Source organism: Phyllobates terribilis, unplaced genomic scaffold (assembly GCF_046119375.1).
Source record: "Phyllobates terribilis strain yellow unplaced genomic scaffold, ASM4611937v1 Scaffold_14__1_contigs__length_39327217, whole genome shotgun sequence".
NCBI classification, from domain to species: Eukaryota; Metazoa; Chordata; class Amphibia; order Anura; family Dendrobatidae; genus Phyllobates; species Phyllobates terribilis.
In genome coordinates, this window is record NW_027362774.1 from 20,809,887 (window position 1) to 20,833,953 (window position 24,067).

At 46.5% G+C, this 24,067-nt stretch overlaps 1 protein-coding gene across 4 annotated transcripts in view; it reads right to left on the bottom strand.

The window, feature by feature from the left end:
* Positions 1–24,067, bottom strand: part of ANKRD27 (ankyrin repeat domain 27) — a 55,905-nt gene that overhangs the window by 14,106 nt on the left and 17,732 nt on the right. For 2 of the 4 annotated variants that reach the window (XM_073659743.1, XM_073659744.1), the window contains exons 3-16: positions 15,081–15,191; positions 14,799–14,955; positions 14,556–14,710; positions 12,907–12,966; positions 12,753–12,806; positions 12,608–12,673; positions 7,993–8,069; positions 7,699–7,820; positions 6,445–6,523; positions 6,228–6,360; positions 1,371–1,460; positions 1,065–1,192; positions 720–802; positions 362–477 (exon numbers count right to left, since the gene is read on the bottom strand). In XM_073659743.1, the coding sequence (XP_073515844.1) occupies positions 362–477; positions 720–802; positions 1,065–1,192; positions 1,371–1,460; positions 6,228–6,360; positions 6,445–6,523; positions 7,699–7,820; positions 7,993–8,069; positions 12,608–12,673; positions 12,753–12,806; positions 12,907–12,966; positions 14,556–14,710; positions 14,799–14,955; positions 15,081–15,191 (1,431 nt within the window). The remainder of the gene's footprint in view (positions 1–361; positions 478–719; positions 803–1,064; positions 1,193–1,370; positions 1,461–6,227; positions 6,361–6,444; positions 6,524–7,698; positions 7,821–7,992; positions 8,070–12,607; positions 12,674–12,752; positions 12,807–12,906; positions 12,967–14,555; positions 14,711–14,798; positions 14,956–15,080; positions 15,192–24,067) is intronic. The other 2 variants (XM_073659745.1, XM_073659746.1) reach the window with 2 other exon arrangements.

Below are 24,067 nucleotides of genomic sequence, written 5' to 3' on the forward strand. Positions count from 1 at the left end.
AAAAAAAAAGAAACAGAAAATAAATTAAAAAAAAATAAAAAATCCTCGGCTGCAGGAGGACCAGACAGATAACGATAAACTGCGCTCAATTCACCAAGTCTGAAGCTGCAATGGACGATGACCTGGTGGTGTTCGAGAAGGGTGAACCGTAGTGTCTGCTTACAATACAAGGAGGGCTCCCCACCAGCACAGAGGATTTCAGGAGAGGAGGGTGCGGATTTTATATAGGCAGTGACATAGGGGCTGCATGTAATGGGGCAGTTTCAGTAATCGGGGGTCTTTTAGCAGCGCAGAGTATTTCAGGATCAGGGGGAGCAGTACCCTTCCACACTGTGCATGCGCACGGCCCCCGCTGACTTACCGCCATCTTCTGGTGGCCCTTCTGGCAGGCGAGGTGAAGCGGTGTGGAGCCGTGGTAATCGGTGGAGTTCACCGCTGCACCTTTACTGATCAGGAGATCGATAAACTGAGACTGGCCTGGAAAAAGAAGGACGACGTGAAGGTGTGAACAGCGGTGTTACCTCTCTGCGCCCAGTATGGTGCATACAGGGGGTACGTGATGGGTACAGGGTCACACATCTCTGTCCGCCATCCTGCCGCAGCGAGAGGCCTAAACGCCTGCAGTAATTAATGCGCAGTCAGAATGAGGCCAAGAGCCGGGCGCAGCTTCCACCGGAGAGGACAGCAATGTGAATAGGGCAAGCGACAAGGGGGCTTACCGCAAATCGCTGCGATGTGCAGGGGGGTGTAACCTCGATCATCTCGAGAAAGCGGAGTCACGATTGAAGTGTCATTTAACTTCCTAAGAAAGAAAGAAAAAAGGAATTAAAGCCGTAAAAGTTCAATCATTCGCCTCCCAAGAGATCGAGGGATGAGTGACTGAGCGTGTGCGACTACTCGGCCCATCAGGTGGGCGAGCGCATTGATCTACACTGTGAACACCAGGTGGCGCCATGCTATCACTAAATGTGAGATCTCTGCACCGGATGCAGGTAAAGGGCAACGGTCCCATTCATGGACTAGATCATAAATAGGATATTGATCGACAGAAACTTCCCCTTTACCCAGAAGCCAACTTGTCACAGCCGTCGCAGGAGCAGAGGGGGTGACACATCTTTTGCACGACTTCCTCATCAGTGTCTCCTTGGTTCAGCATCTTCTCCACTTCTTCTTTGTTCCCGGAGGCGATGTGCTGCATCGTAGAAAGTGAAGTAATAGCAAGCAGAGGTACGACAGGACACAGCAATGCCAGGACTGCACAGGTGACAGCGCCGAGCAAGGAGTAAAGCAAGGGGGCGCTCTCATATGCGCAGGTATTGGTAAACCCCTTTAAGGCCGCTCGGCTTTCCTTAAAAATCGATGCCACTCACCTGGAATAGACAGTCGATGGGGGCAGAGGAGGTCCTGGACAGCAGGTTCAGTCGCTGCCACAACGGGGATTTATCGCTGCCATCGGGATCCTAATTAGAGAAATTCATCCGGGAAAAAAAAAAGTCAAAATTAAATCAACTTCATAAGAATAATAAATATAAAAATAAAAAAATATATATAAAATAAAGAATATATACACACACACACACACACACAGTGGGTACAGAAAGTATTCAGACCCCTTTCAATTTTTCACTCTGTTTCATTGCAGTCATTTGGTAAATTCTAAAAAGTTCATTTTTTTCTCATTAAAGTACACTCTGCACCCCATCTTGACTGAAAAAAAAAAAAGAAATGTAAAAATTTTTGCAAAATTTATTAAAAAAGAAAAACTAAAATATCACATGGTCATAAGTATTCAGACCCTTTGCTCAGACACTTATATTTAAGTCACATGCTGTCCATCTCCTTGTGATCCTTCTTGAGATGGTTCTACTCCTTCATTGGAGTCCAGCTGTGTTTAATTAAACTGATGGGACTTGATTTGGAAAGGCACACACCTGTCTATATAAGACCTCACAGCTCACAGTGCATGTCAGACCAAAGGAGAACCATGAGCTCAAAGGAACTGCCCAAGGAGCTCAGAGACAGAATTGTGGCAAGGCACAGATCTGGCCAAGGTTACAAAAGAATTTCTGCATTACTCAAGGTTCCTAAGAGCACAGTGGCCTCCATAATCCTTAAATGGAAGAAGTTTGGGACCACCAGAAGTCTTCCTAGACCGGGCCGTCCAGCCAGACTGAGCAATCGCGGGAGAAGAGCCTTGGTGAGAGAGGTAAAGAAGAACCCCAAGATCACTTTGGCTGAGCTCCAGAGATGCAGTAAGGAGATAGGAGAAAGTTCCACAAAGTCAACTATCACTGCAGCCCTCCACCAGTTGGGCCTTTATGGCAGAGTGACCCGACAGAAGCCTCTCCTCAGTGCAAGACATATGAAAGCCCGCATAGAGTTTGCTCAAAAACACATGAAGGACTCCCAGACTATGAGAAATAAGATTCTCTGGTCTGATGAGACTAAGATAGAATTATCACCAAAAAGTTCTAAGCGGTGTGTGGAGAAAACCAGGCACTGCTCATCACCTGCCCAATACAATCCCAACAGTGAAGCATGGTGGTGGTAGCATCATGCTATGGGGGTGTTTTTCAGCTGCAGGGACAGGACGACTGGTTGCAATTGAAGGAAACATGAATGCGGCCAAGTACAGAGATATCCTGGATGAAAACCTCTTCCAGAGTGCTCTGGACCTCAGACTTGGCCGAAGGTTCAACTTCCAACAAGACCATGACCCTAAGCACACAGCTAAAATAACAAAGGAGTGGCTTCAGAACAACTCTGTGACCATTCTTCACTGGCCCAGCCAGAGCCCTGACCTAAACCCAATTGAGCATCTCTGGAGAGACCTGAAAATGGCTGTCCACCAACGTTCACCATCCAACCTGACGGGACTGGAGAGGATCTGCAAGGAAGAATGGCAGAGGATCCCCAAATCCAGGGGTGAAAGACTTGTTCATCATTCCCAAGAAGACTCATGGCTGTACTAGCTCAAAAGGGGGCTTCTACTCAATACTGAGCAAAGGGTCTGAATACTTATGACCATGTGATATTTCAGTTTTTCTTTTTTAATAAATTTGCAAAAATTTCTACATTTCTGTTTTTTTTCAGTTAAGATGGGGTGCAGAGTGTACTTTAATGAGAAAAAAATGAACTTTTTAGAATTTACCAAATGGCAGCAATGAAACAAAGAGTGAAAAATGTAAAGAGGTCTGAATACTTTCCGAAATAAAGAATAATAGTACAAAAAAATATATATATATTATATTAAAACAATAATACAAAAATAAAAATAAAAGAATAATGAAAATTTAAAAAAGGGATGCACAATGAGCCTAGCTGCTTGCAGAAGCAAATGCTTAAAAGTTTTCTAACTTATTGCATTAGTGAAGCCCCTAATTAACTTTTTCAGCTGTTTGGGAATCGCTGGCGCGCTTTATGGCATAGTCTATAGCTCCTGCACTGGCATCTTTGCCTGCGGATGAACCATGCCGCACACCCCCTCGCCAGCTGACCTAAGCGCCCACCTCTCGGCGCCAACTTAACACCTCCCGAAAGTTTTAGCTTCTCCCATAAGTTTAGAGGATCTGCCCCCCCCCCCCCCCCCGGGGACGTGATGTAACCAATGGCCTGTAAACTTCAGCTCCATTAACGTTACAGGGCTTTGGTTTTTGATGATACTGGAGTTCGGCTACAGTTGATCAGTTCTGGAAAACCCCTTTTAAGTAAGTCATGGTGGTTATAATACCAGGCACTGACACTACATTAATAGGGATGTCCAGTCGCAATGTACTGATGACCTATCCTATGGTTGGGTCATCAATATGTTGCGACTGGACATCCCTATTAATGTAGTGAGCTGGTTGGCGGTCAGACACCCGGCCCCTCCACCGTATAGCCCGGTGACTACAGCTGTGTCAGAGCGCCAGAGAGTGACCGGACAAACCCATAGAGTAGATGGAGGACATTGCAGTCGGATTGGGACCCCCCCTCTAACCACCAGAATACAGGCAGGTATACAAGATTATGTACTAACCCCCTCCTCAGTTTCCCATTAATACTGGCACCTCCCTCGATGCATTCTGTATTCTCCGCGCATCAATAAATCTTACGGACCGGTGAATCGGATGAGGTTTTGCGCTGTTTAAATATTCATTTTTCTTAGATGCGGCTTTTTAACTCACATCGATCATTTCCGCCGTTGAGTCGTGCAATGGAAATTAAAGAGGTAATGTCCGCATAGATCGGAGCATTAAACGCCTTTGAAAAGCTCAATAGCACCAGAGTTACACAATGGCTTGCGAAAGTATTCATTCAACCCCTTGTCTTTTTTTCGTGCTTTGCTGTCTCACGACCTGGAATTTCACGGTTTTCTTTTTTAGGGTTTGCATCATCAGTTCATGTGTAGAACATGCCGACAACTGTGAACATTTAATTTTCTTTTCATTGTAAAGCAAACAGCAAATGGGACAAAATAACTTAAAACGTCAGTATGCATAACTATTCACCCCCCCCCCCCCCAAAGTCAGTACTTTGTAGAGCCTCCTTTTGCGGCAATTACAGCTGTAAGTCACTTTGGATAAGTCTATGAGCTTTCCACATTTTGCCACTGGGATTTTTACCCATTCCTCAAAGCAAAACTGCTCCAGCTCCTCCAGGTTAGATGGTTTCTTCAGGTCTGACCACAGATTCTCCATTGGAATAAATTCTGGGCTGTGACTCTGCCACTCCAGAACCTTTACATGTTTCCCCTAAAAATCACTCGAGTGTTCGTTTAACAGTATGCTTTGGGTCATTGTTTTGTTGGAAGATGAATCTCCGTCCCAGTCTCAAATCACTCACTGACAGACTGAAAGGATTTGCTCAAGAATATCCCTGAATTTCGCACAAACTATCGTCCCCTCTACTCAGACCATTTTCCCTGTCCCTGCTGCCGAAAAACCTCCCCACAGCATGATGCTGCCACCACCACCATGTTTCACTGTGGGGATGGTGTTCTTGGGATGACGAGCTGTGTTGGTTTGGTGGCAGACATAGTGTTTACCTTGAAGGCCAAACAGTACAATTTTCCTCCACACAGCATCTTCCTCCATACATTTGGGGAGTCTCCCATATGTCTTTTGGCACACTCAAAAAGAGCCTTACAATTTGTGTAAGTAAAGGCTTTCTTCTGCCCACTCTTCCATAAAGGCCACCTCTATGGAGTGTACAGCTTATTGCGGTTGTATGGACAGATACTCCAGACTATGCTTGGGAACTCTGCAGCTCCTTCAGGGTTACCTTTGGTCTCTGTGCTGCCTCTCGGATTTAGGTCCTCCTTGCCTGGGCTGAGAGTTTTGGTGGGCGCCCTCTCTTTACAGGTTTGTTGTGGTACCATGTTCTTTCCATTTAATAATGGATTTGATGGTGCTCTGGGGGATCAGAGATTGGGAGATTTTTTAATTTATTTATTTTTTATAACCCAACCCTGACCCTTTGTCCCCAACTTGTTTGGAGATCTCCTTGGCCTTCACGGTGTTGCTTGGGGATCTCCTTGGCCTTCACGGTGTTGCTTGGGGATCTCCTTGGCCTTCACGGTGTTGCTTGGGGATCTCCTTGACCTTCACGGTGTTGCTTGTGGATCTCCTTGACCTTCACGGTGTTGCTTGGTTAGTGGTGCCTCTTGTTAATGGTGTTGCCGCCTCTGTGGCCTTTCAGAAAAGGTGAAGTGTATATACTGACAGACATGTGACATTAGATTGCACACAGGAGGACTTCCTATCACTATGTATGGGACTTATGAAGGGAATTTTATGCACCACAAATTTTTAGGGGCTTCATAGCAAAAGGGGTAAATACATATGCACATGACAATTTTTAGTTATTTGTTCCCATCATTTTAATTTATGCCTATGTTTTTCTCACTTTACCAACTTAGACCATTTAGTGCTGATGTATCACACACAAACCGGATTACAAAAATATTTACACACAGGTTGTAATGTAACAAAACAGGTAAAATGTTAAAGGGGTGAATAATTTTGCAAAACACTGTATATGACGTGACCTGTATCCTTCTTTTTTCCTGTTCACCAAGGTCATAAATGCACAGGACATGTTTATGGTTGAACCTTCTGACAGTGAGAAGACCAGGACTGGGGGCCCACAAACGCCCCCATAATGTGATCGTTGCGAGTCCTACTACCTACTTTAATCCCTTTAAAACTGGAAAAAGTAAAGACCTGACCAATCTCCATCGTACTCACAGCAGCGGATTGGGTCAGGTTCCCCTGCCGGATATATTCAATGGCCGCCTCCACGGACGTCAGGCAGTAACCCAGCTCATCTTTGGCCGTGCTGCAGAATCGGAAATTCTTGATGTAACTCAGGTTTGCCATCCTGAAAAAGCAAAACAAAAACAAAAAACTATTTAGCTCTTTTGGTATTTAAAGGGGTTGTCGAGTCCAGCCCGTGACGACCTACCAGTTTGGAATCTCTGTTTTTACAAGCAGGTAGAGCAGCACGGACAGAAGGTCGTCGGCGCACATCGTCTCCATGTTCACTGAAACACAGAGAAAAATAAATAGATAAAAACGCCAATGTGTAAGCTTTCCAGGACTAAGCCAACATTTATTTATTATTTTTTTTTAATCATTTTTAAGCTTTTGTATTTTGCTTTCCTTTTTCCAAGCGTATGAAATCTTACTGGGTCTAAGAAAATGGCAACTACAAACCAATACAAATATATATGCATTATAAAAAATTGGTTTGTAGTTGCCATTTTCTTAGACCCAGTAAGATTTCATTTTCCCCTGGGCGGACCCGTGTGGGGTGCTTGTTCGTTGTGTGTGGAGGTGTCATTTTTATTTGTGACCATTTTGGGGTATTATTTTTTTATATTACTATTATTTTGGGGTATTTATTATTATTATAATTTTTTTATTTTTTTTTTGGAGTACTTCTATTATTATTATTATTATTATTATGTACTTATTATTATGTACTTATTATTTTGGGGGTATTTCTATTATCATTAGTATTAATAGTATTAATAGAAATACCCCAAAATAATTATAATATATAAAAATAATACTGCTACTAATAATAATAATAATAGAAAAAAAACACAAATAATACTATTATTATTAGTAGCAGTATTATTTTTATATATTATTTTGGGGTATTTTTATTAGTAGTAGCAGTATTATTTTGGGGGTATTTTTTTTATTATTGGGTATTTTAGTATTATTATTGGCCATTTTATTATTATGGGATATTTTTATTATTATTTTGGGGTATTTATATTTTTATTAGTAGCAGTATTATTTTTAGATATTATAATTATTTTGGAGCATTTTATTATTATTTTTTATTAGTAGTAGCAGTATTATTTTGGGGTATTTTTTATTATTATTTGGGGGTATTATTATTATTGAGCATTTTATTATTATAGGATATTTTTATTATTCATTATTATTATTTTGGGGTATTTTTTTTATTTTTATTATTTTTGGGGGTATTTATAACATTTTGATTCCTTGATCTTTTTGGGGTAGGTGCAGTGAATGATAAAACAGCAATTCATTCCCTCTTCCCCCTTTCACAGATGCAGCGATACAAAATGTACTTTCTTTTGCCTCCTATTTTGCATTATGAGGGCGATTTAAACCTTGTCTTTGTTCTTTCGGACCCTGCATTTGTCTGATCGCTAGCTCTATAGGCGTGGACCCCACGTACCTCTCTGGCTAGGAGAATGCATGATGGTCTGCACCACTTTCTTCAGGCAGAGCAGCTTTTGCTGGGGGGACGTGCAGCGGTTCAGGTGACCGAGGACCCTCTTAGCACGAGGAATGTTAATACTGCAGGAGACACCGAACATTAACATGACTCCACGGCACTAATGATCCATTCACCAACACTGGAGAGATGAGATCTCTAACGCATGGGGCGTGCACACTTTTGCAACCACTTGATCTCATCTGATCCACATGGCAGGTCACCTTGGATGGCCCCATGACAGCTCTTCCTTACCTGAACTCGGTCTTAACGCCGATATCCTTCTGTTGCAGGTCCTGAAGACTTCTCGTAATCTTGTTAAAAGCGGCATCCTGGCAATTAGATCCAGACTAACAATTAGCGAGAGATAAAGCGGGCGGCGTTCACAGAGGTCAGACGGAAAAGCACCGCACATAATACAGATTACGGAGACCGCTGCCTGTATTACAAGTACAGATGTAGCAGAGCCGAAGCTTTGTATACCGAGACACATGTTAAGATTCTGTCTGTAGCGACCACTATGGGGAGCTCCCTGTATACAGAGATACATGATAAGATTGCGTCTGCAGCCACCACTAGGGGGAGCTCCCTGTATACAGAGATACATGATAAGATCCTGTCTGTAGCCACCACTAGGGGGAGCTCCCTGTATACAGAGATACAAGATAAGATGGCTTCGGAGATAAGTGGCAGTTATTTCAGAGGCCATGGACTAACATCCGTCTTCTTCTTTTCACACAGGTACATGCTCTTCTCCTGCCTAATTCCTCTGCTTGCTGTATATGCCGCCATCTAATGCTCTGCTCTCCTGATTCAACTCACTGGTAGAATTCTCTGCTCTATCTGTCCCTTTCCACTCAATACTCACATAGGTCTGTCCTTTCCCCACAGTAGACTTTATCTGATGTTTCGAGGTGCTAAACTGCAGAGCCTGCAGAGTCCTAGCCCTGTCTTTGATCACCCAGCCATCTCCTGGTGAGATGACTAGCTGCCAATTTAGCCACAAGCAGCTCCCACAATGCCCCTCACCTGATGGTTTAGTGTTCCCTATATATTTAGAAGCTCTTTAAGGGGTGCACGCATGCTGGGTTGTGCACGCGTCTTCTTGTGCAAAGTGGCTTCGGAGATAAGTGGCAGATATTTCAGAGGCAGTTAGTCAGGGCAGGAGTCAGGTAACCAACACTTTGACCACTTACTCTCTATTAACTATGTTTCTGTTAGCTCTCACTTTTTCCTCTATAGTCCTCCACTTTCTAATAACCCCTCAAATCCCTACACCTAGTAAGAAACTCTTCATCTCTCCCTCCATCCTCCCCATTCATCTCACCTCCTCCTCCGAATTATTCCTCAACATTCAATCCTGGATCTCCAAACACAGACAGCCACCTCATGCTCTCTCTTGCTCCCACCTGTTAACACTTTCTCTGCTCCTCCTCACTGCTGGAGATCTCACCAAATCCTGGTCCTCCACACCATATCCCCAGTTACTTCTACCTCCTATCCACGACCTTCCACAAACTGTCCCTACCCTTCTAACCTCATACCCATCCAACTAATCCCCACTTACTTAGTTGCTCTAGCAGGAGCTCAATGGAACGCTCGCTCCGTCTGCAACAAACTTTCCTACATCCACGACCTTTTCATTACTAACAAACTTTCCTTCCTCGCCATTACCGAAACCTGGCTCACCCCCTCTGACACAGCCTCCCCAGCTGCACTTTCATATGGCGGATTCTACCTTTCCCACACACCCCGCCCCAACGGCAAACATGGCGGAGGCGTAGGATTTCTCCTGTCAGATACCTGTGCTTTCACCCAAATATCACTGCCACCCTCTGTTACACTCCCCTCTTTTGAGGTGCACTGTGTGCGCATCTATTCCCCCTCTGACCTCCAACTGGCCGTCATTTACTGACCCCCAGGGCTAGCCACCACTTTTAGACCACTTCACCACCTGGCTGCTTCACTTCCTTTCCACCGACATCCCCACTATCATAATGGGCGACTTCAACATCCCCATTGACACTTCCCACTCGTCTGTCTCTAAGCTCCTATCCCTCACTTCCTCCTTCGGCCTTGCTCAGTGGTCTTCGGCAGCTACTCATAAAGATGGCCACACACTGGACCTCATCTTCACCCGCCTCTGTTCCCTATCTAACCTCTCTAACTCACCCCTCCCTCTCTCTGACCATAACCTCCTCACATTCTCTACCCTCTCCTCTCCAAGCGCACAATCCCCACTCCATAAACTTACACACACACTCGCAGAAACCTCAAACACCTTGACCTACACTCACTCTCTGAATCCCTTCTCCCTCTTACAGACATAAATTCCTTACACAATGCAGATGTTGCTGCTGCTTCATATACCACCACAATAGCTGCAGCTCTCGACTCGATCGCCCCTCTCACACACACCACATCTCGCACATTCAACAGGCAACCCTGGCACACCAAACTTACTAAAGAACTGCGACGGGCCTCCAGGGTTGCGGAGAGGAGATGGAAAAGGTCTCACTCCATCGAGCACTTCATCGCATTCAAACAATCCCTCACTATTTTCAAGTCTGCGCTCACTACAGCAAAACAAACCTACTTCTCATCTCTCATATCCTCCCTGTCTCACAACCCTAAACAGCTATTTAACACTTTCAATTCTCTCCTTCGTCCCCCAGCACCTCCTCCCTCTCCTCTCATCTCAGCCGAAGACTTTGCCTCATTCTTCAAGCAGAAGATTGACACCATCAGACAAAGCTTTTGCCTAAAGACCGCACAACCCCTCCTCATATCTACTCAACCTTCCTCCTCCAAACCCCACTTCTCCATCATTAGAGAAGGTCAAGTCTCCTCTTTACTCTCCAAATCACACCTCACCACCTGCGAACTTGACCCAATCCCATCCCACCTCATCCCTAACCTTACCACAGTCTTCATCCCAACCCTAACCCACCTCTTCAACCTGTCACTAACAAGCGGTGTCTTCCCCTCATGTTTCAAACATGCCCCAATCACACCCATCCTCAAAAAGCCCTGTCCTCCCACCTCTCCTCCTGTTCCCTCTTCGACCGCCTGCAATCTGGCTTCCGACTGCATCACTTGACTGAAACTGCCCTGACCAAAGTCACCAACGACCTACTAAACGCCAAATCCAAGCGACACTACTCCGTCCTCCTTCTTCTGGATCTGTCATCTGCCTTCGACACAGTGGACCATTCCCTCTTACTACAAATTCTCTCATCTCTTGGCATCACGGACTTGGCCCTATCCTGGATCTCCTCATACCTAACAGACCGGACATTCAGTGTCTCCCACTCACACACCACCTCCTCATCTCACCCCCTATATGTCTGTGTCCCCCAAGGCTCAGTTCTAGGACCCTTGCTCTTCTCCATCTACACCTTAGGTCTGGGACAGCTCAGAGTCTCACGGCTTTCAGTATCACCTCTGATGACACACAGATCTACCTCTCTGGACCTGATATCTCCTCCCTACTAACCAGAATCCCACAATGTCTATCCGCCATCTCATCCTTCTTCTCTGCCAGATTTCTAAAATTCAACATGGATAAAACAGAGTTCATCATCTTTCCACCCTCTCATTCATATCCCCCATCTGACCTATCCATCAACGTCAATGGCTGTTCACTCTCCCCAGGCCCACAAGCTCGCTGCCTTGGGGTAACCCTGGACTCTGATCTCTCCTTCAAACCACATATCCAAGCCCTTTCCACTTCCTGCCGACTCAAAAATATCTCCCGGATCCACACATTCCTCAGCAAAGACTCTGCAAAAACACTAGTGCATGCCCTCATCATCTCCCGCCTTGACTACTGCAACCTCCTGCTCTGTGGCCTCCCTTCCAACACTCTCGCACCCCTCCAATCTATCCTAAACTCTGCTGCCCGACTAATCCACCTGTCCCCCCGCTATTCCCCAGCTTCCCCCCTCTGTCAATCCCTTCACTGGCTCCCCATTGCTCAGAAACTCCAGTTCAAAACCCTAAACACGGCATACAGAGCCATCCACAACCTGTCTCCTCCATACATCTGTGACCTAGTCTCCCGGTACTTCCTCACAAGATCTCCTGCTCTACTCCCCTCTTAGCTCCTCTTCCCACAATCGCATACAAGATTTCTCCCATGTATCCCCCCTACTCTGGAACTCTCTAGCCCAACACATCAGACTCTCGCCTACCATGGAAGCCTTCAAAAGAAACCTGAAGACCCACCTCTTCCGACAAGCCTACAACCTGAAGTAACCACCGCTCCACCACATTACTGCATGACCTCCTCTACCCTCACCTACTGTATCCTCACCCATCCCCTGTAGATTGTGAGCCCTCGCGGGCAGGGTCCTCGCTCCTCCTGTACCAGTCGCCGACTTGTTTTGTTAAGATTATGTAAATGTTTTTGCCATGTATATCCCTATCACATGTAAAGTGCCATGGAATAAATGGCGCTATAATAATAATAAATAAATAATAAGATCCTGTCTGCAGCCACCACTAGGGGGAGCTTCCTGTATGCAGAGATACATGATAAGATCCTGTCTGCAGCCATCACAAGGGGGAGCTCCCTGTATACAGAGATACATGATAACATCCTGTCTGCAGCCACCACAAGGGGGAGCTCCCTATATACAGAGATAGAATCTTATGCATCTCTGTATACAGGAAGCTCCCCCTAGTGGTGACTGCAGACAGAATCTTACAGACACGATAGAATCTTATCATGTGTCTGCAGCCACCACTAGGGGGAGCTCCCTGTATACAGAGATACATAAGATTCAGTCTGCAGTCACCACTAGGGGGAGCTGATATTACACAAGGGCACAGACCACAGATTCACAGGGCCTTGTATCTCATCACCCACCTCACTTGCTTCCAGGGTCCCCACTTGCTTGAAGATCAGATCGTAAATGCCGTGGTGGACGTACATCTGTACAGAAAGAGAAAGTCGGTGATGATGGAGGAGAACGTTATCTATGATGATCAGGGGTGAGGAATAATCCTGTTACCTCCACTGCTTGCTTCATCAGATTCATCTGCGTTTCTTGCTTTGCGATGGTTCTCTGTAACACAAGTGACAGTGATGACGTGCGGTATACAGGACGTGCGGCGACATCGACCAGTGCATTATTAAAAGCCGCAGTGTATCCGCTACATTCTTACCAAATGTGAATCTCGCAGTAAATGCTGCAGACATTTTGTATATAGAGTGTTCACCGAGTCCTGCGGGAGGAAAGGGAGAAAAAAAAAGTAATATACAGATATATGTGCGGAAGAAGCTGTATCAGAAAGGTTCGCCCTAAGAGACCAACATGAGCCTGTGCTTGGTTTGATCAGTCAGTCATTCTATGCTAAGGCTGTGTGCCCACAGCGGCAATTCTGCTGCAGAATCGCTTAAAAAACGCTTGGTAGAAGGCCTGCCATGTTCCCCAATGATAATCCGCATGTGCTGTGCACATTTCCGCTGCGGATTATCATTGCGGAGAAAAAAGTAGCACTACCAATTATTTTGTGTAATCGTGGCGCCATTGACTTGCACTGAATCGCATAATATCCGCATCACTGCATCTACACATGCGGATATTAAGCGATTCAATGTGCGGATGGTACCCGGGTCTGGAGAAGAGAAGACTCTCATCCAGACCTGGGTACCACAGTACCTGTAAAAAAAGAATAAAATAAAAAATAAAACCTTATACTCACCTTCTGATGTCCCTCGGTCTCCTGTACGATGCGTCCTGGCTTCTCGGCAGCTTGCGATGGTCTAAAAGGACCTTCCATGAAGTCATTTAGTCATGTGACAGGTCACCCGACGTCGGCAGTCGCGTGACCTGTCACATGACTAAATGACGTCATGGAAGGTCCTTTTACACAACCGCGAGACACCGGGAAGACCGGACACATCGGATAAGGAGACCGGGGGCCATCGGAAGGTGAGTATAAGGTTTGGTTTTTTTTTACCATTTTTATTCTTTTTTTTAAACTAACTTGGTCACACTATATATGCCGGTTGCATGGATTTATATAGTGTGACCAAGTTTCCAAGCACTTTCCAAGTGATGCTAAAATCGCTTGGAAAAGCGCTTGATAACCTGCATGCAGAAATACATGTGAAGAACGCTTGACAAACGCTTCTACCTGGCGGGAAAAACGCTTCACATCCGCATGTACAATCCGCATATACAATCCGCATGTACAATCCGCATGCGTTTTTTTCTGCCAGGGAGATGCAGAAACGCTCAGGAAAAAGCCGGAGCATTTCCGCATCGTGGGCACTTAAGCCTAAAAGTAACTTATCCAAAACTATAAAAACAACTTCGGATGTGTTCACATGGAGTAGAACTCAGGCTGAAAAATGAATGTTATTAAAAAAAAATAATAATAATAAAAAATAAAAAACACACACACACACACACACACACTTCAGCAAAAAGTTTTAAGTGGTGAAATTTGTGAACAGATTTTCGAGCAGAAACTTCTCAAAAATTAACAAGTTACTGAAAACTCTGTATGGAGGAAAAAACAGCAGAGGTGTTTCCCACCGATACAAAGATTCAAGAGTATTTGAAGCAAAATCTGTTCCAAAAGCCACATAAAAAAAACCTCAAATAACCCCAGGGTAGGTACACACAGATTTTTTGGAGGTGGGGAAAAATAAAACACAATATGTTCTTGAGAAAAATCAGCAGAAATTCGTGCGTTTTTTAGATTTGAGACTTTTAAGAAGTTTCTTGTTTTTGTAACTTTTTGCTGAAGATTCCGAGCGGAATCATGGGGAGATTTGAGCAGACGTAGAGGGCGAGCAGACTCACTATGTAATGTCGCAGGTTCTTCCTCTCGTGCACTTTGAAGGCGCTGCGGAAGGAGGCGACGCTCTTGTCGAACTTCTCCACGTGCTTCCCCAGGAATTCCTTCACGTCGTCAATGTTCTTTAAAGTGCAAGTGGCGGACGGGGCGGAAACTTCTTCTAAAAGACGCGAGTGAGATATTATAGAGGGGGATACGCAGGGATTGGGGGTGGGGTGTGAAAGGGGGGGGGGGTGCCAGCCTCGTACCTGGGTTCTCATCCTTTTCGATAGGTCGGGAGATGCACAAGATGCTGAAACTTTCTTCTTTCTCGTTGTAGAACGTCTCCTCGAACAGAACGGACACAGAGAGCGAATATCCGAAACCGGCTCCGAGCTTAACCAGATTTCCATGAATGAAAACCTCCTGAAACAGATAAAGAAGCAGAGGTGTTACCTTCCATCATGCTTTACACTGCAGCTCTACTTCTTCACAGCCAAGGTGCAATAAATGGCATTATACGATTAGCTTTATACGTAACACATTCTCACCCGTCCATTTTCAGTCAGAAAGCCCCCGTCATTGGGTTTGAGGACATAGGACTCCAGGGGACAGGAGGAGAACAAGCTGCTCGTCAGACTTCCTTTACATGGGACCAGAACCTTTAAAAGAACAAGTTAAAAGAAGAAGAAGAAGAAGAAGAAGAAGAAGAAGAGGTTCAGGAATCGATACTCCCTCGTACTGCAGGACCTTGCACAGGAGGGGGCGCTGCCGCTGCGCAGGAGAGCAATAGTGCACAAGCTGCAGTCTTACACAAGCATGGAGGGCTCCTCAATCTCTGGATTGCTGGGGGTCTCAGAGGTTGGACCCTCACAGATATCCTAGTGATAGATCATCACATTACAAAAATGTAATTACCCCTTTAAGACTTGCGCAAAAGGGTCATTCTGGGTTTAAAGTGGCGGTCCGGATTGGAAACAACCGCTAATCATAGGGTGTCATGCTGGGACCCCAGGTGATCAGCAACAAGGAAGAAGCGGAGGAGAGGAGCGCCGGTATAATATACAGTTGTGCTCAAAAGTTTACATACCCCGGCAGAATGTTTCCTTTCTTGGCCTTGTTTCAGAGAATATGAATGATAACAAAAAAACTTTTTCTCCACTCATGGTTATTGGTTGGGTGAAGCCATTTATTGTCAAACTACTGTGTTTTCTCTTTATAAATCTTAATGACAGACAAAAACATCCAAATGACCCTGATCAAAATTTCACATACCCTGGTGATTTTGGCTTGATAACATGCACAGAATTTGACACAAATGGGTTTGAATAGCTACTAAAAGTAACATCCTCACCTGTGACCTGTTTGCTTGTAATCAGTGTTTGTGCATGAAAGCTGAGTGAGTTTCTGGGATGCAGACAGACTCTTGCATCTTTCATCCAGCCACTGACGTTTCTGGATTGTGAGTCATGGGGAAAGCAAAAGAATTGTCAACGGATCTACGGGAAAATGTAGTTGAACTGTATAACACAGGAAAGGGATACAAAAAAAATATCCAAGAAATTGATAATGTCAGTCAGCAGCGTTCAAACTGATTAACAAATTGAAAATCAGGGGCTCTGTAAAAACCAAACCACGGTCAGATAGAACAACAAAAATTTCGGCCACAACTGCCAGGAAAATTGTTCGGGATGCAAAGAAAAACCCACAAATAACATCAGCTGAAATTCAGGACTCTCTGAAAACTAGCGGTGTGGCTAATTCAAGATGCACAATAAGGAGGCATTTGAAGAAAAATGGGCTGCATGGTCAAGTCGCCAGAAGAAAGCCATTACTCCGCAAATGCCACAAAGTATCTCGCCTACAATACGCCAAACAGCACCGAGACAAGACTCAAAACTTCTGGTACAAGGTAATTTGGAGTGATGAGACCAAAATGTAACTTTTTGGCCACAACCATAAATGTTACATTTGGAGAGAGGTCAACAAGACCTATGACAAAAGGAACACCATTCCTACAGTAAAGCATGAAGGTGGATCGCTGACGATTTGGGTATGTGTGAGCTACAAAAGCACAGGAAACTTGGTAAAAGTTAAAGGAAAGATTAATGCAGCACGTTATCAGCAAATACTGGAGGCAAATTGGCACTCATCAGCCTGGAAGCTGCGCATGGGACGTACTTGGACGTTCCAACATGACAACGATCCAAAACACAAGGCCAAGTCGACCTGCCATTGGCGACAACAGAACAAAGTGAAGGTTCTGGAGTGGCTATCTCAGTCTCCTGACCTCAATATCATTGAGCCACTATGGGGAGATCTCAAGCGTGCAGTTCATGCTAGACAGCCCAGGAATTTACAGGAACTGGAGGCTTTTTGCCAAGAATGGGCAGCTTTACCATCTGAGGAAATACAGAACCTCATCCACAACTACGACAACAGACTTCAAGCTGTCATTGATGTTACAGGGGGCAATACACAGTATTAAGAACTGGGGTATATGAACTTTTGATCAGGGTCATTTGGATGTTTTTGGTTGTCATTAAGATTTAAAAGTAGAAAACACAGTAGTTTGACAATAAATGGTTTCACCCAACCAATAACCATGAGTGGAGAAAAAGTTTTTTTGTTATCATTCATATTCTTTGAAACAAGGCCAAGAAAGGAAAAATCCTGCCGGGGTATGTAAACTTTTGAGCACAACTGTAGATATACAGGAGGCGAGGTGCGCCGGTATAACCCAGGTACACAGGAGGCAGGAGGAAGCGACACTCATCCTGTACTGATCCCAGAATGGAGCCGATCTCACACGTCTGCCGCCCCCTCGGGATAATACCACCAGTATCACCATCATTTCACGCTCATCAGACGCAGATGGAAACACGGAAATCTTCCGCAGTAGTAAATGACTGGAGACGGCGGTTACAAGACCTCCCGGCTGAATTATACACAAGATGGAGATGGCGAAGGTTCGAGCTGCTACACAAACAGCAGTAAAACCTGACGCTACGGAGAATTAGACGCTGGATTTAGGAATTCTCCACGGTCATCAGGAGGGCGAAGAGTCCGGAGAGAAGACACGATGACTGTCTGCAAGGAGAACAGAGGAAGCCTCAGTGCCGGGACGTCATCTGCACCCTACAATGGTCACAGGATGAACCACGAGACCCGGCGAGCACTGCCCACCCATCACCGCACCGCCGGGGGCAAGAGAGGGAAGGAGAAGACCGCTATGGGAAAGTCACAGCAGTATAAAAGGGGATTCACTAGGAGAACAAATATCACAAGAACAATGATACACAAATCACTAGTCAAATAAAGTCATAAAATCCCTGTAACACATTATATTACTGATCCTGAGTTACATCCTGTATTATACTCCAGAGCTGCACTCACTATTCTGCTGGTACAGTCACTGTGTACATACATTACTGATCCCGAGTTACATCCTGCATTATACTCCAGAGCTGTACTCTCTATTCTGCTGGTGCAGTCACTGTGTACATACATTACATTACTGATCCTGAGTTACATCCTGTATTATACTCCAGAGCTGCACTCACTATTCTGCTGGTGCAGTCACTGTGTACATACATTACATTACTGATCCTGAGTTACATCCTGTATTATACTCCAGAGCTGCACTCACTATTCTGCTGGTGCAGTCACTGTGTACATACATTACATTACTGATCCTGAGTTACATCCTGTATTATACTCCAGAGCTGCACTCACTATTCTGCTGGTGCAGTCACTGTGTACATACATTACATTACTGATCCTGAGTTACATCCTGTAGATCTTTTATTATAAAAATGAAAAACATAACAATAATAATAATAATAATAATAACAGAAACCTAACAAAATTAATAACCAGAAAATAAACAATGTAATGAAACTGGTCCAGCCGCTCCCTCTCTCCTCACACACATATTATACATATATACACAATAATAACTACCTACACCATGACATCTGGTCCGGTTACCAAACAAATAATAACAATATAATAAACAATAACCGACAAATTATATACAAACTAATATATACATTTTTTTTTTTTTTTTTTTTTTTTTTAAATAAATAAAATAAATACTAACTATACAAATATATACAAGACAAAACAAAACACCCCACACTCGAGCCCACCAGTCCCTCCCCGGCACTGACCTGAGAGCTGGTCCTGCACCTCATGCCTCAGTCCATGTCCAACGTCCATAGGCCAGATCAGGCAGTGCCAGTTTTTCACCCAAATAACCAGTGTCCCACAAGATGAACCCACCTCCCCCCTTTTCCCTCCACCTAACCTAACACCTACACCCAAACCCATATATACAATATATACAGAAACAAACAATACAATAACCACAACTGACAAAGCCCAAGTTCGGCGCCTGCAGCCCTACATCACTGTCTACTGATCAAAAACAAAAATCTATGGTGTCAGCAGCAGCCCACCACCAGGAGAGGAGATGACCAGACTAGGGCACACTAAAAGAAAAGCCCCTCCAGAGGAGAGCGGCCCTCCGTGTACCCAGTCTCTCATACTCCAGAGAACGCACCTTCACCAGGTCACCGAGTATGGTCCTAAACACATCGTCCACTGGGAGGATTTTCCGCTGCGTCGATACTAAGCACCGTGCGTTCCACGTGTGATACCTAACCACTGCGCTAACTAGAAATAAGGTGCAGCGGTCCCGACCACCCAGGTCCCCGAATGCTCCATAGGCCCATTCCGCATAAGAGAGACCGGCCAGCCGGGGCCAGCCAATGGAGGCACCCACCCTGTTGTACACCTCTGTGTTAAAGGGACAACGAAGCAGGAAGTGGTCCATGCTTTCAAGCATGGTACCACAATGCTCCCGAGGACAGTTCCTGTCCTCAGAGCTCCTACACTTCAGATTGTCCCTCACATACAGTTTCCCATGGAAGCAGCGCCAAGCCAAGTCCCAAACCTTCGAGGGGATCCTGATAGAATTCAAAAGATGCAGACCCACCCCAAGATCCCGACTTGGGCAATCCCTGAGCGCCAGAGGCCTCTGAAAATGGGTCAACAGAACCCTTTTGTCAAGGAGCTTCCTTGGCAGAGTCCTGACCTCCCACATTCCCAGACCCCACCGGCGAATTACCTTCAGAACCACGGTAGCGTAAGCCGGGAGATGTCCATGCGGTGTGCGGAGATCCTTCACTTGCCCTCCTGTCTCCCATTCCTGGAAGAAAGGCTGAAACCATCCCTTACAGGAGAATACCCACGGAGGAGCCCTCTCTTTCCAGAGGTTTGCAATATTGATCTTAATGAAGGTATTCACAAGTAATACCACAGGGTTGACCATACCCAACCCTCCTAGTCTCCTCGTACGGTAAGTAACCTCCCTCTTGACCAGGTTCAGTCTATTCCCCCATAACAGTTGAAAGAACAAACTGTAGACCCGAGTCCAGAGAGGCTCTGGCAAGATGCACACACTGCCCAGATAGATCAGCAAAGGGAGCAGGTAAGTTTTGATCAGGTTTACCCTTTCCCTTAGGGTCAAAGACCAACCCTTCCATTGGTTCACCTTCTGAGTGGCGATCTCTAGCCTGCTGTCCCAATTTTGTTTGGGGTAATCCCCCTGGCCAAATTCGATGCCAAGAACTTTTGCAGAGACTTTGGGTTCTGGAAGGGTGTCCGGGAGATTAAAACCAGGATCTCCTCCTCCCAGCCAGAGACTCTCACACTTATCCCGGTTGATCTTAGACCCGGATGCCTCCCAGTAGCGATTTACCTCTGACATCAGCCATTCTGCCTCCCCATCAGAGGAAACAAAAACGGTGACGTCATCGGCATACGCCACCACTCTCAGAGTGGCTTCCGGTGCTGCCCGGTCCATCCCGATCCCAGCCAACAGTCCACCCTCCTAAGAAGTGGGTCAATCGCAAACACGTACAGTAGCGGGCTCAAGGGACAACCCTGGCGAACACCACACCCAACCTCAAAAGAGCTGCCAATCCAACCGTTCACAAGCGGGAAACTCTCTGCCCCAGAGTACAAGGTCTTAAGCCAATCAACAAACCCCCCCGGCAGGCCATACCTCAGAAGGACAGACCAGAGGTACTCATGATTAACCCGATCAAACGCTTTTGCCTGGTCCAATGACAGCATGTACCCCTTCCAGTGGCCAGCCCTACCCTGCTCCACCGCCTCTCGGACACAGAGTACAGCACTAATTGTACTGCGGCCCGGAACAGAGCAATGCTGGGCCCCCGAAAGGAGCTGGGGTGCAAATTTCACCAGCCGATTAAACAGCACCTTTGCCAAAACCTTCCTGTCTGCATTGAGAAGCGCTATGGGACGCCAATTCTCAATGCAAGATGGGTCCTTACCCTTTGACAAGATGATCAGCGCAGACCTCCTCATTGACTTTGGCAGAGTGCCCGAGGAAAGACACTCATTGAATACCTCAGTCAAGAGGGGAACCAAGGCGTCCTTAAAAGGTCTTATAGAATTCAGATGTTAAGCCATCCGGACCGGGAGATTTCTTCAGGGCAAGCCCTTCAATCGCCAACTTAACTTCCTCTTCCCTGATCATCTCTGTCAAAACACCAAGAGAGGGGTCTACCCCTGGTTCGGGGACGGCTTCAGCCAGAAAAGCCGACATCTCATCCCAATCCAGATCCCTCTTCCCCAAGAGGTGCGAGTAGAAGGATCTGACGACCTCCAGGATCCCCGATCTGGATCTTTTCAGGGACCCCGCAGTGTCAACCAGTCCTGTAACAACTTTACTATTCCCTGACATCTTGCAGTTTCTATAAGGGTCGGGCGAGCGGTACTTCCCGTAATCCCTCTCAAAAACCAAAGATGCGTGTCTATCATACTGACACCTCATTAGCAAAGATTTCACTCTGGAGATCTCCTCGCGGCTACCTCCAGTTGAGACAAGATGCTTGAGCTTCCTCCTCAGGCCCTGATACAGGCGGTACCTGTCCAGGCTCCTGAGGCTCGAGAGCTGGCGGAAGAATCTCGCCACCCTTTTCTTGAACATCTCCCACCACTCTGACTTACTACTACAAAGATCCAGTAAGGGTACCTGGCTCTGAAGAAAATCCTCAAAGGACTGTCTTATCTCCGCTTCTTCCAAGAGAGACGAATTGAGCCTCCAAAAGCCTCTTCCCATCCGTGGGGGGGGGGGGCTCTGTAACATTCAGGGAAAACAAAATCAAACAGTGATCGGAGAACGCCACCTCAACAACAGATACTGCTGAAGAGACGGCTTCCTCCTTTAAACAAAACCTGTCTATCCTGGACCTACAGTTACCTCTATGATAGGTGAACCCCTCGTGGCCTGCGGTGTGCCGGATGTGGACATCCACCAGGCGAGCCTCACTAGCTATACTATTAAGGGCGACGCTATCATAAGTCAGCTTGTCTCTGGAACCTCCTCTATCCCGGGGCCTCGTGACAGTGTTGAAGTCCCCTCCAAAGACGACCTGCCGACTCGTAAAAAGGGAGGGCTTGATCCTCATAAAGAGACACTTCCGGTCCCATTTAGATTGGGGACCATAGATGTTAATGAGCCGAAGCTCTTGTCCCTTCATGAGGACATCTAATATCAGGCACCTCCCCATTTCTAACTCAATAACCCGTCGGCATTCTACCGGTGCGGTAAAAAGGACCGTCACTCCGCTATAAAGCTCGGCCGCAAGAGACCAATAGGAGGGCCCGAGTCTCCACTCCCTCTTAGCTATAAACACCTCTGCCATATTTGGCAGCCTGGTCTCTTGCAAAAAGAAAATGTCAGCTTCAACCCGGCTGAGAAAATCAAAGGCCGCAAATCTAGCCATGTTTGACTTAATGCTGGCGACATTAATGGACGCCAGCGTCAACGGAGTGGGTACCGCCATCATTGGTGATTGAGTTAGATGGCTTTCTTCTTCCCACTCCTCTTATCCTCTGCCTCAGAGGAGGAATCCTTCCCCCTCTTTAATGACACAGAGGTGTCCATTCCCACATTTTTCCTTCTTTTTTCGTCCTCGTCTCCGGACTCTGGGCCAGTCCCTCCCCCCAAGGACCTTGCATCCCCAGGAGAAGGAGACTCGGCGCCCCCTGTAAGCTCCGCTGAAGCCGGAACCTCACCCTCCGCCTCCTCCTCAGAGGAAGAGATGTTATCAAGGGCTTGGAACCGGTTAGAAAGACCAACTAGAGGGGAGTCGGTTTTACCTTCCTTAGGTACCTTGGTCAGAGCGGGAGAAGATGTTTTATCGCCCTTCTTTCTCTTCTTTTTGGTGCCGAGCTTAAGCTTGTGCTCTAGCCACCGCTTATTATCCTCATCCATACTTTCATAATGGGAGGATTCTGAAGCAGAGGCAGTTTCCTCCCTGTGGATCCTCCTGACCTCCTCATCCAACTCATCATCCCTCGGGGCCTCAGCAGCAACACTGGCATCCAGGACAGGGGCTGCCCCGGTAGTCTGGGGCTCGCCCCGCTCCCTCTCCTGTCTGCGCTTGTCTAGACGCCTCAGCTGGGCAGACATCTTTTTATTGCTTTTCTTCCCTGGCCCCTCAGCTCCCCCACCCCTGCTAGTCCCCTCTCCAGCAGAATCGGCCTCACGGCTTACTCCCACCGGGGTCTCGACTGCATTAGCAAAGGAGCGAGGACAACGGCTGAATGGGTGGCCTAACTCACCACACAGGTGGCACCTAATCTCCACACAAGAGGCGGCAAGATGGCCGACACCCCCACACAACGCGCATTTCTGCACGGTGCAGTTTGCACTGAAGTGTGTGGGGTCGCCGCACCTGTGACAGAGCTTCGGTTGCCCCTGGTAGAAGACCAGGATACGATCCCTACCCAGGAAGGCAGACGATGGAATGTGGGCAACCGTACCACCTGAACGCTTAAGTTTTACCATAAACGTCCAGGCCCCTGACCAGATACCAAACTCGTTGCGGTTTTTCTTTGGCATCTCCACCACCTCTCCATACCGACCAAGCCACGTCATGATGTCATAGCAAGAAAGCGACTCGTTACGAGTCATCACGGTCACTTTCTTGATTTAGTTTTGGCGAGACACTGCCTGAACGGCAAAGTCTCGCCAGCTGGGCTCATTTTTTGCCAGCTCATAATTCGCCCAGAAGAGCTCAAGCCCCTCCTGCCGAACCAAGCTGATATCAAACTCAGGCGTGGAATAGGGATGTATCAAGGCGTAGATGTCAATCGACTTGAAGCCCATCCTCAGCAGGAGCTCCACAACTTTAGACCTTGGAGGACATGCATCACTGCCCCTCCACCGAAGACGGACCACATTCCTACGCACACTGCCTGGCCCGGCTGTTGGGAGGGACCACACTGTATCCCCCCCTTTTTGCTCTCGGAAGGCCCCGAGGCCATGCCTCTCTATCCAGAAGGATAGATCAACCTCTCGACCCTCTACCATTAGTGATCTCTCCCCCTTCTTTAGAGCATCCAGAAGGCGCCGTTGCAACATGCGGTCCCCAAAGCCCGGAGACGAGGAGGATGCCCTATTTGCCCCGGAGGTGACACTGGCATAACTCTGGACAGG